We start from the raw sequence: 15582 nt of genomic DNA on the forward strand, positions 1-15582 counted from the left end.
AGGAAATAAACCTGAGAATTGAATTATTTATTGCTGCTGCAAAATATGTGCTAACTCCTGTCTCCTAACATTAAAGAAAGATGTAATAGGCATGGAAAGATGTAATAGGCATTAGCAGGGTCAGGGGAGACATGAAAATCCTGCAGGCAGGCAGGGAAGGCAAACAGACATTCCCTGTTCTCACTGGCATTTTTGCCTTTATATGCAGACCCCTTTTTTCTTACTAGCCCTCAAAATAATCTTTCCATACAGTTTCCACTACCTCCCAGCCCTTTCACAGGGCTTAGCTTCCCAGGAGGCAGGGGTTTGAAAAGCAAGATATTTAAACCAAAACCAGCTATTTTTATCACAATGCTGCACAGTTGCCCTGGCTTTGTTAGCACCTTTTGGTCAAGAGGGCAGCAGGAAGAGCAGCCATTGGTACAAGCCCCTAGGTTTGGCAGGATAAAAAAATCCTGTGCAGTGTTTTGATGCTTGAAAAGAGAAGCAGCACATGCATTTTAGAGACACAGGTCCACTCACAGATTTTACTCTAGTTCCACTTCAGGACAGCTGTCCAAAACCAGGCAAGAGCATTTAGCATTGCACATCATCCTCCCCTTGCCTGCTTCTTTAGGAGTTGTGTAATGCTCATTTTCTCCATCTCATGTCCCTGCCTGAAATCACAGCAGCATTCTGTTTTCTTTTATCTGAGAGCTGCTACGTGACTTCTTCTCCCACTCAGGAGCTGCAGAGAGCAGGCAGGGGATGGTGCTGGAGACAGGAGTGGTGTCCCTGTGCCCTCCTGGCCACGGTGTGCCAGGCCAGCATGAGGCCCACCAGGCACAGTCCTTGTGCTTAGGTGGGTCTCCCAGGAGGAAATCTTCAGCCTGATCCCAGGAATGGGGAGGAGCTGAAATACATTCTGTTTCTCACAGCCCTACAGCACAAGCAGTGACCTTACATCTGCCAAGGGGAGCCAGTCACAAATGGGACGTTTTCCTGATGCAGGAGAAGCAGATTTACCACGAGGAGACACCTGCCCACTCTGCTGGAGGCTGGTGTCCAAACTCTGGGTGCAGGCCCGAAAAGACAGGTGGAGAATAAAAAAATGCACAGAGAATAAAACTGCTGTTGTGGAGAATAACAAAACAAAGAGACTTCTCTGCTCCAAAGGCACAGAAAGCTAAATGAGCCATTCACATCATCTCCATTTTCCTTAGGAGAAGTGGTTAAGGTCTTTTATTGCCTTCTTCTCCCCTTGTTCACCATGAGAAAAAGAAAGAGACAACTAATTCAATATCTGATGTGGAGGAGCTGAAGCCTTTCTTTGCAGAGGTATCTTTGATTCTCATGTGTTTATTTTCCTATTCAGTTTTCCTATGCTGAGTGGATTGCTTATTAATTGTTAACTGACTGCTGTGCAACTCAGTTATGGAAATGATTTCTACTTCAGTACCACTTGCCCTTCAATTGAGAATGGGAGGTCAACCAAAATTAGATAACTTCTCTTCAAACATTTTATCTTTCTGGGAAAAAATATAGTTCAAACATGATGCCTGTCAAGAGGACTATGGAGTTCCAACCTTAAAACAATCCTTGCGCCCAAGCTGGTTTGGGGATCATATTGAGAATTAGTGTCCTGATCTGTCCTGATGAGACCTTTAAACAGATTAATCCAGGTGTGGGGTTGAGTGTAGGCTCTATTGCCCACATTCATTTCTAGAATGAATTGTGAAATCTCAGATTGAATAAAACAAAGTTGTAATTTTAACTGAGGCAAGGGGAGCTGTGTGGGCAGAGCAGGCAGTCCCTTGGCTGCAGTGAGATTCTGCTCAGGCAGAAATGTCCTCCCACGCTCGTCCCTTCAGGGTTGCACCTCCAGCTTCAGCTTTCACTGTGAGCCTTTGCTTTTCACCTTACACAAGAAAAGAGGCTGAAAAAAAAAGAAAAAGGAGTTATGTATTATGCAGCAAATAATACCAAGGACATGTTCTGTGGTTAAAAAAAAAAAAAAAGGCAAAGAAAAATGCAAATCTGGAGCTTTTCCTGTATTTTCAGAAGAGAGCTGTATTCCTCTGGTGTCTCCCTCCTGGCACACAATGCTGATATTTCTGTGCATTTGATCTGAAGGTCACTGAGGTCAGTGCAGAGATTCTCAGGATCTTCAGCAGACTTTGCACCACACTGAGCAGGAGCTGCTGTTGTGCTGATAAATCTGAGTGTGATGCCTGTCCCAGGCTGTGGAAGAGCAAGAGCAGCAGTGCTGGAGGGGCTGTAAACCAGGCTGGACTCTGAACACATGGCTGCCCCCTTTGCTGTGGGAGTTTTCTCATGCTGAATTGAAAGACAGCAGTTTGCATCTGAAAGTAATGAGGAAAAAAACCTAAAATTATTTAGACTGTTTTTTTTTTTTTTTTTTTGGCTTTTTTGTCCCCTTGTAAGTTCACACACTCAAATTGCACTAAAGAAACAAATACAGTTATTTTGGTCCCACTGAGGAGACGTGTTTGCAGTGGCCACAGAACTCTGAGTAGATCCTTTTGTCCTGTTCTATTTTCAGATCATCGGAAAGGTTAAATGCCATAAAAGCAGCAAAAATAAACAGCCTGTTTGGTCTGACTGCTTTGTCTTGTTAAATATTTTAAGAAGGAAAGCCCAGCTGAATGCATGCTGGACTGCAGGCATATTTTCAGGCCTTTGGTACCCTGTTTATGTATTTTTAGATGAGCAGTTCTGCCCAAATGCCAGTGACTTTTCCCCATGCATTTCAAGGTGTATTTGCCTGTAATTCCAGATGTGTGGGATCAGTGTGCCAGGAACAGAGGGGTAATGTTTCTGGGAGGAGATGGGGATGCTGCTGGGGGTGTGTGTGCCTGTCTTGTGCCAGCCTTGTGTCTCTCTCCTTTCTCTGATGGTGAAATGCCCTGGAGCAAACAGGTGCCTGGCATTGCTGCTTCTGTGAACAGGACAAGGAGAGAAGGGCTCAAACAGCTGCCCTTCAAAAATTATTTCTGTAAAATGCCATTTTGTGAGCACAAAACATGCTTGCTGTAGCTGGGTCATGCTGATCCCAGAGCTTAGGTGAAGAACATAGGAACTTTTTGAAATGGGGCTTTTTGAGAGCATTACCAGTTGCCATTAAGACACATAAATCAGCAGAGGGTTTGCATGGCCTTTACTCACTGTTTGCAAGACTTGCAGCAACCAAAATAAACACCTTTGTACTTTTAGTTCAGCTCTGGGTGTTGAAGCATTTCAGTAAGAGGAGCCACCTACCCCTCATGTGCTCTTGTTTCTGGCAATCCAAGTGCCACAGGGCAAATGTGCAGGGTTCAGAAAGGAGGGATTTAAACATATCTTATTCCAAAATGCTGTTTCAGAGTAATTCTAATCTTTGGTCTCCTCTCTGAGAAAACCAGTTTTGGCCTTGACTGATGACTGATTGGAAAGGAAAAGCCAAGATCCTGTGGCCTTTGCTATCAACAAGAGCCAGCATTGTCTGCTCTCATGGGAAATAAATTGTTTTGGGGTTACAGTATCAGCGATGAAGAGAGAGACAGGGACTCGGTGTGGTGGTCAAATAATTCTAATTTATTGTGAAGTACAAATGCTTATATAGTATTTTAGGAAGGCTAGTAATGTTTTACTACAATTACTGGGTTAATCATCACTTAAACTTACACATTTTAAACATCTCTTGCTTGCAGAAGTCTTGATGCCATGTTCTTTTTCTGGTAAGTCAGTCTGGTTGAATCTTCTTGCAATCTTGATTTAATCCTCAAAGTTCTGTTTGCTATTGCCAAGGCATCCTGTTATCAAATCTCTTGTGCTAACCAGGTCCAAAGTCCATCATCTGTCTTGTGTCCCAATATCCCAGTATTACAGAACTGTAGAATTACTTGGGTTGGCAGAGGATATTCATTTCTACTCAGCTTTTATATTTGAGCAGGACATTAATGGGTTCCTGAGTCATTTATGTAACACATAAACATGAGAGGGCTGTGGAGGTACAAGAGTGATCTGTCTTGGGGCTGCTAACCAAATTATTCAGCCTGCAAGCCAGCAGTACTCTCAGCCAGAAAATACCAGAATCCCAAGTCACACAGCATCCTAAAGGTCAGGAATTCTCTGCTCAGGTTTTTAGTGCATTCTTTAACTGTGGGGTTATTTCTAAACGTAGATTGCTTTAACTGTGTTGATGGTTTGGTATAAAAGTAATTTTTACCCCCCTGAATTCATTCCAGTCTTCCTGGTATTGTTTATTGCAGTAACAGAGAGGAATGTGGTTGACACTGATTTGATGAAATAAAAAGTTACATTCAAAGCACAGAAATTTCCTTGTGTCCTAAGGAGTTAACCAAGTTCCTGGTCTTGGGGATACCCTGTTACAAAAACATGCCCCAGTGGCAGGGAGGGTTTGATGCTGTGATAGGGTACTTCCTGAAACATTTAAGAAAATGGTAAATAATAACATAAAGTAGTTGAAACTTTGTTCTGAGAAAGTGTGGGGGGTTATGATAGAGTGGTGTTTGATTTTAATTTTTTTGCCATGCTGAATGATTCCCATATTAGGTAATAGGTAAATGTAAATGTAATGAAAATTAATTCCAGATCTAAAGAATGTTCTCACTAGAAAAGGTGGATTTAGTGTAAAAGCAGAAGATGCATCAGTAAGGACTCTTGTTCTTAGACTAATTTCACACTGCAATTAAGAGCTACAAGACTGAAAAAAAAAGTCTAGCCTAGTTATTGGGACATAAAACATGTCTAGGGAAAGCTGTACACTGATATTTCAGCTCCATGAGCAGCCTTAAAAACACCAACCAAACAAAACACTGCACAAGAAAACAATGACAGCTGTCAAACAAGGTAGGAAAATGTAGATCATAAGTGAGGAAGGGCATTCACCCTCTGAGGTCCCCTGCAGAGGACTCTGAGAGGAGAGCACCTCACCTTGCAGTGAGAGGCTCTGTCAGTGGAGAGCTGACACAGCAGGCAGGGCTTCAATAAGTGATGATGGAGCTTTCTCATCGCTGGTACCCTTGTGAGAGAGCCTGATGCCCTGCCAGAAATTGAGGGTTTAAATAGTTTTTATGTAGTTTTTCATGTAATATATATAACTGTATAAACTACATATGCATATAGTCTTATATAGTTATATATAGTTTTTATTTTAAATTTAGTTTTTAATACATGTTTTGTTTCAAACCTCACAGTGATACAAAGGTAATTTAATATGTTTTTTATTTTTTTATGCTGGCTTTATGTGCTTCCGTGTACAGTTTGATGAAGCTTGCAGATAACACTGGTTTTATTTGGTTTGGTTTTTTTTCCCTTTTAAAACCTCCTCATGCATTTCTTAGTTAATGATTTTAGCTCTGCTTACACCTTTGTTTAAATAGCAGCTGGCTCAAGGGCCAGGCACAGTTGCATACCGGGTCTCCAAGACAGTGTCATTAGCCTAAGCAGGTTAATTGATTTATTTGGTATGCCATCACACCTACTTACCTCAGGCCAGTCAAGCAGCATGGGAAAAATGCTGCTGTTAAAGATTAAATATTCCACACTCACTGTTTTAGGGTTTGAAAGAGCTGGAGCTCAGCTGTGCTTTCAAAGATGCTGGAATTCAAATGGGAACATTTGGTGTGCTTGCTTTGACAAACCAGTGTCTGGAGGGGCACAGAGGGGTCAGAGGAGTGACTGCTTTTGCATTGTTTTTTAGAAACAGTTCAGATACAGAGAGGTTTCACTTTTCATTCCTGCAGCAGGAGTTAGAGCACAACACTTTCTGTTCCCTGTCTCAATTCCATTCCTATCTCAGAACACACAAGTTCTGGCAGTGCCTTTGGCTGGGGTTCCCCAGCCCTGTGTTCAGTGGCCCTCAGCTGTGACCTGCTTAGATGGTCAGTATTTCCCAGGCCAGGCTGGATCCTTCCCCAGACTGCTTTGCACATCTCCAAGATAAAGACTATGAGGGAAAAAAAGCCACTTTTGAGGTTTTTCCTTAAACATATTTTTTCTTTTTTTTTCTTTTTTTTTTTTTTTAATTTTTTCATAGGAAGTGCTGTAATGCAGGGGGCGAGGGGGTTTTGAGGAAAAAAAGCAAATGGTAAACAATGGAAATAGTAAGCTCAAGGTGACTGCTAGGTCAGAAAGGTGCCTCTTGATGCCCTCATGAAAAAGAATTGCCTTAAAAATTCAGGATACTCTGAACACCTCAAGATAGAGTTTTTGTCCAACAGCTCAATTCCAGGAGGATTTAGCCTAAGCTGAGCATGTTCCAAAGTGCAGGTGCAGCATTGTACAGAGTCAAACATCCACCACTCCTCACTGAGGGAGAGCCATGAAGGGTTTTCTGTTTTGAGGAGCTCCTGTGACTGCAGCAGGTTTGTGGGGTGCCCTGAGCCTCAGGTAGCTGGAGGTGTTGGAGGAACCAGGTGAGCAGGCTCAGCAAACAGCAATTGATCAGGTGAGGCCACACAAAAAGTCACAGGCATGACCTTGCAAAGAGTCATCCATAAATGAGAATGAAATCTGCGTTTTGTCAGCATAACCAGGTTCTTTTTTTTGCATTGTGTTGGTTCCAGCAGAACTGTGGTTTTTATAACCTTTCCTTTCTGACCACAGCAAGCTGCCCTCAGCTCTGCAGTGTTTGCCTCCCCTGATCAGCCAAGGGTCTGAGGGACGTCCCCAGGGATGGAGCAGTGTCCTCCCAGCATCTGGAGCTGTGTGAGCACTGGGTGAGCAGAAATCAGGGATCACTCATCCCAAACCTGGGCTGGACATCCAGCACTTGTCCATTGCCAGCCTCTGTGCTTGCACACTGTGGTGGGAGGGTTTTGGGGGGAACAGTGGATAGGAAACCCCTGGAGTGATGAGTCTGTGCAGGGGCAGCACACAGGGCAGGGCACTCAGGGTGGGATGTGGGGAATGCATAAGGTCAGAAATCAGAAACAGTGTCATTTTTTTAAAAATCAAAAAGAGAGAAATTGGAAGGTCTACAGAAACCAATGAAAGTTAATATCTCCAGAGCCATATAAGAAGAGGCTTTCATAAAAGTATTGTACTTTTTTCTTGTTAATTAGTAAGAATCATGTTGCTCTTGTTAGCTTTTTAATGTGAAAGGTATAAAAGCTACAGAGTATGCTACCTTCTAATTAGTTATACTGATTAAATTATGGTTTGGCTTTGTTTTTTTTCAACACTTCCTGAAAAGAAAGCTGCACCTCCAAAAGGCACAGGGAGCAGCAGGTTAAAGTTGCATCCAGAAATGCTCATTTTTCATGTAGGATATTAAATATGAGGTATAATATTTTCAGGAGGCTCATAATGTAAAAGGAATGACATTACATTTGCTATGCAGTATCAGGGATCTGCTTTTATCCTTTGGAATTGTTCCATTTTCTGCAATCCTTAATCTGCTTCATCTATGATATTACAGGCTTGATGATACATTAAAAGTATTAAAAACCTGCAATGGAGTTAGCTTTTTTTTTAAGGGGATGTAATAATAATTTGCTTAAGAGGTTCCTGGTTCATGTAATATCAAAGTAATGGAGAATTAAAAGGCTCTCACAGTTACAAATATTTGTGCTTTATTTTATACAGTATTATGGAAATGAATTGCACTTTACATTAGAGGTTTTGAAGGGCATGATTGTAGATATCTAGCAAAAATAGCTCTAAATTGAATTAAAAATGATGAACTTAGTATTGTCAGATATGTGGGAGTGTGAAATCAGTGGATTGCAATTCGTTGCATTTTTTGTGGAATTTTCAAGATTTTGCTGTCATTATCATATGCCCCAGTACATCTTGCAGAATATTAATGAATATAAAAATAACTTGAGAAGTTTTCAGTGGGATCATGATTGATGCAATGTGATGGAAGAATCGATGCAGCATCTCACACTTTCGTCATTCTGCATTGGTTTGGGGCAACTTTTTGTGGTTTTGTTTTCTTTTTACCATCTATCAGATGTCCCTAAGACAAGAATCTAAATGGCAAAAATAAATTGCTCTCATAAACTTCTGACATGAAATATTTCCACCCAGTGGAACTACCCAGTTTAATGTCCTATAAGTGTGATTTTTCAAGAAGGAAATGCAAGCTAAAATCCAAGGTTTTTCATCTTTTTGGACCATTCATGCAAGGTGGATGTTGTGTATTGTGACATTCCTGCAGCAGATGTTTGAGTGAAAGGGGATGGGAGAGAGCTCTGCACATGTGACAGGACAGGTCCCTCCGACCCAGGCAGCCCTGGGAATGGTGAGCACCAGGTGTCAGGGAGAGGCCACCCAGAGAAAGGTTTGGAAGCAAGTTTATAGTGCAGGGGTGAATTTATCAGGGTTTATTTTGTGCCACTGGGCAGCACAGTAACAAATTCCCACAGTAACGAGTAAGGAAATCTGCAGTGAAGGAAGGCTTCTGTGATAGAGCTTGGCAGCATCATTGCAAAAATGACTTCTGGATGTGCCTTTTCCAAGGAAAATGTGTCCTTGCACTGTTAATAAGTGTCTAATTTCCATTTTGAATTTCTGGTTATGTTGAGATTTTGGGGGGCAGAGGGTGTGGTGTTTAATTTCTTTTCTCTTGCCTTTTTTTGTATTGGGGAGGGCATTTGGATTTTTTTTAATATCCCCTTCCCCCCCGCCCCTTCCATTTTTCTTCTTTTTTTCTTTTTGTAAATCAGGATTTGCATTTGTGTGCCATGCAAGCCTGAGCAGGTACTGGCTCAGGCAAAACCTGCTGTGGTGCTGAGCCATGAGGATGGAGGCTCAGAGCTGACCATTACTGACCAGTGAACCTCATGGACCTGCTGGGATGAGTCCCAAGGACAGTGAGGGAGGTGTTGCCAGGGCTGGAGCTTTCCTGGTAATTCAAGCTGGGATAATTCCTTTACCTCAGCCAGACTGAGACACTTTGGGTTGTTCAGCATGGAGAAGACTGGAGAGAGCTTAGAGCCCCTTCCAGTACCTAAAAGGGGCTCCAAGAGAGCTGGAGAGGGACTCTGGACACAGTCATGGAGTTACAGGGCAAGGGGAATGGTGTTAAACTGAAACAGAGTCAGTTTAGAGTAAATGTTGAGAAGAAATTCTTGACTGAGGGTGGTGAGGCACAGTTTCCCCAGAGAAGTTGTGGATGCCCCATCCCTGGAAGTGTTCAAAGCCAGGTTGGATGGGGCTTGGAACAACCTGGTCTAGTGGAAGGTGTCCCTGCCCAGGGATGAGCTTTAAGGTCCTTTCCAACCCAAGCCATCCTGTGATTCTGTGATTGATTTTCCTCCTGAAATACAATTACATTTATGACTTGGGATAATATTTACAGGATAGTCCCTGCAGGAGTTGTATTGGAATAGTATTTACATGGAATTAGCAATTTGGAGGAAGTGGGAGAGTTGACAGTACCAGATAAACCAGACTATTAGCAACAGCAGGTTATACCTAAGCCCCTGCAGGTGTTTTCTTTTACTCCTGAGAAGCAGTCTCTTAACACTTCTTTGCAAAATTGGACAAAAAAATATCAGCAGTAGATTTATTCTGAAACGAGTAGTTTGTCTTTTGTGTTTAATTAATGCCTTGGAACCAAAATGACATTTGTTTGTGCCCGTGGGTGTTGCTGGGGGAGCTGATGTGCTGTGAACTCCCGGGCACGTTTGCTGTGTGCTGGCTCCGAGTCCCAGCTCGCTGATGCCTTGGGCACCAGCTCCTTGTTTTGTGTCCTGGGGACCAGCTCCTTGTTTTATATCTTGGGGACCAGCTCCTTGTTTTGTGTCTTGGGGACCAGCTCCTTGTTTTATTTATCCCCATTGGTGTTTTGGTGTTTCAGCCTAATTTGCTGGTAATGGGAACGGTCCGAGATTCATCTGTGCTAACACATCTCTGGTTTAACCCGAGCTCTGCGCTTGGGTACGAGCCAAGCCCAAATTGTCCAAAATGGCAGCACTTCTGAACTCGCCTACTTTTTGATTGGAATTCTCACTTTTCTTTTGGCTCTGTTCATTAAAAAAAAAAAAAAAAAAAAAAAAGAAAAGAAAAAAAAGGGAGGAAGCTGAAAATGAGTGTAGGTTCTTAATCACAATGAAAGATTGTTTTGAAGGCAAGTTTTGGAAGACATTACAGACTGGGTTTTTACATATGCAAGGGGAAGCTAAATCTTTAAACCATCCACCCTAGAGAATGAGATCTCTTCCGGAGCAGTGCGATTGCATTGCTGGCAGGCTCTGCAGAGCCCATGGCAGCGCTGCCTGCTCCAAAGGGATCGCACCCAAACCCCTCCAATCCTCCCACTGCCCCGGGAACAGGCTCTGTGGGTGCCCAAATCCAAAGGCACTCGGCTGGCCGGCTGTGTTTGCACACAGGCACCCGGAGCTGGTGTTTTCTCACCGTCTGAAGAGCTCTCCTGGTAATTCAAGCTGGGATAATTCCTTTACAAAGAACCTCTAATAATCTTACAAGCACCGCGTCGAGTTGAGGCGGCTTCTAAGAGAGGGTCTGGCGCCTTGGCTGGTGGCTGTGAAATGCTCAGTGTTGTTGTAGGATCTTCCAAATCAAGGGGAAATGAATATGAGTGCAATGATATGCGAATTCTGAGGGCTTCCTTTCTCTTGTTCCAACGTAGTGGCTAAAACTTAGAAATACAACGTGTATCAAAGTTGCTAGAAAGCATTTTAAGTAGCTGGCCAAACTGATACAATAGAGAACAATGGTAATTTTTTCAAGTTTTCAATTTGTGAGGGTTGGTTTTCTAAAAATACATGGGGTTTTTAAGTATAGTTACTGAGACAGAAAAAGTCGTGCTTCTTTTAGTCTCTCATATAAATATTTTTGCAGCACTCTGTTGTTGCAGCTCCTCAAAAACCCGATTCAAGGCTGGGGCAGTTTGTGTTTCTTGGATGTTTTGTTTTGCAGCTCCTTTTTATAGCCCGGGAGTGAGAGGGGAGGAGGGGTGGGAAAGCGTGGAGGGACAAAGCCAAGGCGGCTGCAGGAAATGGGGATCCTTTCCCACACCTTCCTCTGGGCACCCAGCTCGGCTGAAAGCCCGGCTCCAGCCCGGGCAACAGCACTGCTGGGCTTCAGGACTTCGAGTCCCTGACTGGTTTTGGTTTTGCTCTACTCCAAGGGGGCTGGTTTATTTTGTAGCAGTAGGAAGGATCAGAAGGGATGCCTTGTTTCCTGCTGAGGATGAGCAGGGATACCATTTGTCCTGCTCCTGGAGGATGCTTAGGGAAGGAATAAGGATTTCTGTATTTCATGGCTCCATCTTACTTTTTGTTCTGGTTTTCATGGGGGAGATAAACTAACAAAGCATTAAATAAAACTGAAGCTCAGTTCTGAGCAGCCTGATTTCCAGCCCTCTTGGGTCAGGTTTTAGGTTGGTGCACATGAGAGTGGATAACCAGACACCTTCCAGCCCACATGGGAGAGGTTTAGCTGCTGTATAGCTGAAAGAATGTTTCCTGAGTGCACTTACATTTGTACCAAGTGGCAGTGTCTTTGTGTAATCAAAGAGTTCTGTGTAATCAAAGTGTTTTGTTTTGATCAACTTACATTCCTTTTGACTGACAAAACCTGAAGAGGGGAACAAAAAAAAAAAAAAAAAAAAAAAAGTCCTGCTTATGCTTTAGGCTCAGGCAAAAACATCTCCAGAAGTAGGTGCTCCCATCTCCTCCTGTGCACTCACATTCCTCTGTGATTAGGCCATGAAATCAGCTTTAGCAGATCTCAAAGGTTGCATGGGCAGCCCTGGCCTGTGGATGGGTTCACATGGCTCGGGGTGCAGAGCTGTGGCTGGAGGCCTGAGGAGGCACCAGGAGCTTGGCCTTGGAGGCCATTCCATGGAGGAGCAGGTTCCTGCACAGCATGGCACTGCCACTCCTTCCCAAAGGTCAGGACAGGAACCAGCCCCTGGCTGGAGCACACGTGGGGCAATGAGAGGTCAGGTTACAGAGAGCTCTTGTCGGATCGTTTGTGAAAGGAGACTTGAAATGTGTTACAAATACTGGGATTATTTTGGGCTGGTGAGAAAAGCTGCTCCTCCTGCAGGAGCTGTTGTGTGAAAGCCTGCTCTGGACTTTTCTAGGCAGGTCTGGAAAAGCAAGGATGCTGGAACTGGAGAGGACCAGCAGGAGCTGAAGAGGCATTGGCTCTGCAGTCCCAGTTTGCAGCAGCTGCTCAGGGTAGGCTGGTGCTGTCTGGCTCTGCTGGTGTCCATGGAGAATGGTTCACTCAGCAAGGCTCTGGGACTCCTCAAAGCCTCAGGGGTTAACTCATGGATTGCTTGAGATCTGACTTTTCCAGTGCTTCCTAATCAAGGAATGCTCTGGGACATACTCCAGGATTTTGTTCACACTTACTTAGGCAGCCTCCTGCAAACACATCTGCCTCAGGCAGATCCCACCTGGATATTTATCACTGATACAAATTAGTGCTCATAATCAGACAGGAAAATGCAAGAAAGTCCATGGACAAATGGAGTTAAGCTGTCAAATTCCTCAGCAAACTTCTGCACAGGGATCAAACATAATTGTTTTTCTCAAATATTGTTCTCTCTTCTTTTGTAGGAATCGGAGTTTCTCTGCCTGGAGTTTGATGAGGCCAAGGTGAGCCAGATGCTGAAGAAACTGTCAGAAATAGAGGAGAGTATGACTTTGTTGACTCAAACTACTTAATCAAATAAAGAGATTGCAACTTACAAAAAAATGACCCTTGGTACGTTTTCATAAATCCTATTTCAGCACATAAAATAGGGGGTGCTGGTTAAATCCAGATTATCACCCCAAGAATGGGCTACATCACACTGTGAAGCTTTCTCATCCCCTCCTCCCAACCTGTTTTCCAAGGCAGCAGCAACACTGTTTGCACAAAACTTTGCATAATCAGGCCTTGGGGTGTAGCACAGCTTTTCTCTTTATCTCCTCAGTCACTTCTGGAGTCTTCCAGATGCTGTGGATGCTGGGCTGGATGAACAGCAAAGGTAAATTGGCCAATTGTGGCAGAGGAGAAATGAGCAGAAGAAACAGGCAGATTAGGGGGAGCTCATGTTTGTGCTTCCAAACCATGGACTTTATAGGACAAATCCACCTCTGTGAGCTGTGTCTGCTCAGAGTTGAAGCCCAGGGAAGCAGATGAAGTGCAGGGAGTTCAGGGAGCAGAGGCACAAACACACCTCTCTGTAGCTGCCAGGGATTCAGTGGTTCCCAAGGTTCCCAAGCTGGCTGCAGAAGCCAGGGGACAATCAGGGCAGCATCTCCTGGGCAGTGGGAGGTGCTGGTTTTCCAAAAGGAACAGTCCTGCATGTGCAGAGCACCTGATCCAGCTCTTTGCTGGATGGTGCCTTCAAAGTGTGGGATCAATAATCCTCATGGGTCCCTTCCAGCTGTGGATGATTCAAGAGGTCTCCAGGGAATGGTGACCAAAGCTGACAGAGCTCCAGCAGTGTCTGGACAACGCTCCCAGGCACGGGGTGGGATTTTGGGGTGTCTGAGCAGGGTCTGGATGATCCTCATGGGTCCCTTGCAGCTCTGGGTAGTCTGTAATTCAGGAGGTCAGGGAGGGTTTGGGCAATGCTCTGGGATTTGGGGGAAAAATTTGTGGTGATCTGTCCTGGGCCAGCAGCTGGACTTTGATCCTTATGGGTCCCTTCCTGCTCTGAAAAGGTCAGGGAGAGGTTGGACAACACTCTCAGGTGTTGGGATTTAGGATTTTTGGGACTCAAAGATTGTTGTGGGTCCCTTCCCACCTCAAGGAGCATTTGGAGAAGACTCTCAGGGACAGGGTGGGATTTTGGGGTGTTTGTACAGGGTCTGATCTGCTTCCCCAAAGACCATCCAGCCTCATCCCCTTCTGGCTCCTGGGCCGTAGTGGTGCAGCCCTGGCACGGAGCTGCACGCTTTGTTTGAGGGGCCAGTGCTTTGTCAGAGCACAGCTGAACTTGGCTGCTCTCAGTCCTGCTTTTCATGGCTTGGTTTGACCTGAGAAAGCCTCAGATGGAACCCAGGGTTTCTTAGTGCCTACACTCAGCTCGGAATGTGGGTAAAGGAAAACACCCTAAGGCAGCCCGAGGCCTTATCAGTAAAACACTTGTGTGAGTGAAGAAATCTGCCAGAGGCAGGTCAGGGGCACAGGATCTGCACTGCCTGGGTGGCTCCTGGCTGCTGCAGTGCCACATCTGTGCTGGAACACCCAGCTGCAGAGCAGCTGCTGCCCCTGCGCTGACAGAGGCTCCCAGGAGGGTTTCCAGTTCCCTGGGCTTCCCTTCAGGGCTGTGACCTTGCCAGCCTGGTCACAGCAGGAAGTGCCACCACACTGAGCTGGCTCAGCAGGAGCTGAGCCTGGGCAGGCCAGCATTGGACAGAGCAGGATGGAAGGATCTCCTTGCAGCAGAGCTGCCTGGTGGTCCCTAAAAAGGTGACAATGCTGGCTCCTGGTTTGCTCTGTCACTGACTGGAGGGTGTGTACACACGTTTGGTTGGAGGCTACATTGCTTCTTGCCATTTTATATTTGCTTCATAAGCAACCTCCTCCTGAGCTAAAATTACATTGAGGGCTTGTACCAATATAGAGATGACAACATGAAATGTTCTCGTGCCATAGCTAAAGCTCCTCACTGCTTCTCCTTGAGAATTTATTGCTTGTGGAGTTGCCAGATTGCACTTGGACACGAAATCTCTTCAGAGCAAGGGAAGGGCACCTTTTCCCATCTGCCTGCTCAGAAGGGGAAACCTCCCTCCAGCCAATTTGTGTCCCTGCACAGGGAATTAACATTTCCTTTGCCATGCCTGTCCCACTGCCGCCTTTTCTCTCACAGCCTCCTGGCTCTGCCCTCTCGTCTCATGGGGCCCCCAGCACCTCTGTTACCCAGCTGCCTTCAGCTGATCCTTGTCAGAGGGGCTGGGCTGTAACCACAAACTGCTCCTCGTGCTGCTCCCTGAGTCACTGGCTGCAGCAGCGCTGTGAAACGAGCGCTTTGTGATTCTCTGAGCTCTCTGTTGCCTTTCTCAACTCACTTCATTCAAGTGCGTTCCCTGTTTTAGGACATATTAAAAAAAAAAAAAATCAGGGTCAGGGAAGGATCATGATCTTAAGTAGCTTGCACTGTGTCAAACATACTTATTGTTTTGTTTTAACATGGTCAGAGGATAGGAAAATGTGCTATAAATGGAAATTAAAGAGAAACAAACTGGGAACAGATGTCAGGAAGTATTATTTCATGCAAAGAATAATAAATATGTGGAATGGCTAACAAGGCAAAGAGGCTGAGGCAGAAAGTCTAGGGGAAATTTAAGAAATAATTGGATACTCTCTTAGTTGAGGTCTAAAGTGGTATGTTTTTATGGGTGGATGCTTCTCTCTCTTCCTAATCTTCCCTCCCCTGGATACCTAACCATCCTCATTTCCTTCTTGGTGGATCTTTCTAAACTACTGTGCAAAACAAAAAAAGAAGAAAAAAGCACTGAGTGTGTTGAGGACCACACTGCTCAGTCCTTGGTAGTCCCTGGGCAGCAGAATTGCTCCTCCTTCCCCAAGTTTGATGTGGCAGGGGAGGGGATGCTGTGCACCCCACTGCTGTAATCCTCAGCTGCTGCTGGGACACGAGGG

At 44.8% G+C, this 15582-nt stretch overlaps 1 protein-coding gene across 1 annotated transcript in view; it reads left to right on the plus strand.

Moving 5' to 3' along the window:
• Positions 1–12684, plus strand: part of COMMD1 (copper metabolism domain containing 1) — a 62323-nt gene extending 49639 nt beyond the window's left edge. The window contains exon 3 of the mRNA XM_059468751.1: positions 12546–12684. Within this exon, the coding sequence (XP_059324734.1) occupies positions 12546–12653 (108 nt within the window). The 3' untranslated portion in view covers positions 12654–12684. The remainder of the gene's footprint in view (positions 1–12545) is intronic.
• The last annotated feature ends 2898 nt before the right edge of the window (positions 12685–15582 follow it).

The sequence above is a fragment of the Ammospiza nelsoni genome, chromosome 3 (assembly GCF_027579445.1).
Source record: "Ammospiza nelsoni isolate bAmmNel1 chromosome 3, bAmmNel1.pri, whole genome shotgun sequence".
NCBI lineage: Eukaryota > Metazoa > Chordata > Aves > Passeriformes > Passerellidae > Ammospiza > Ammospiza nelsoni.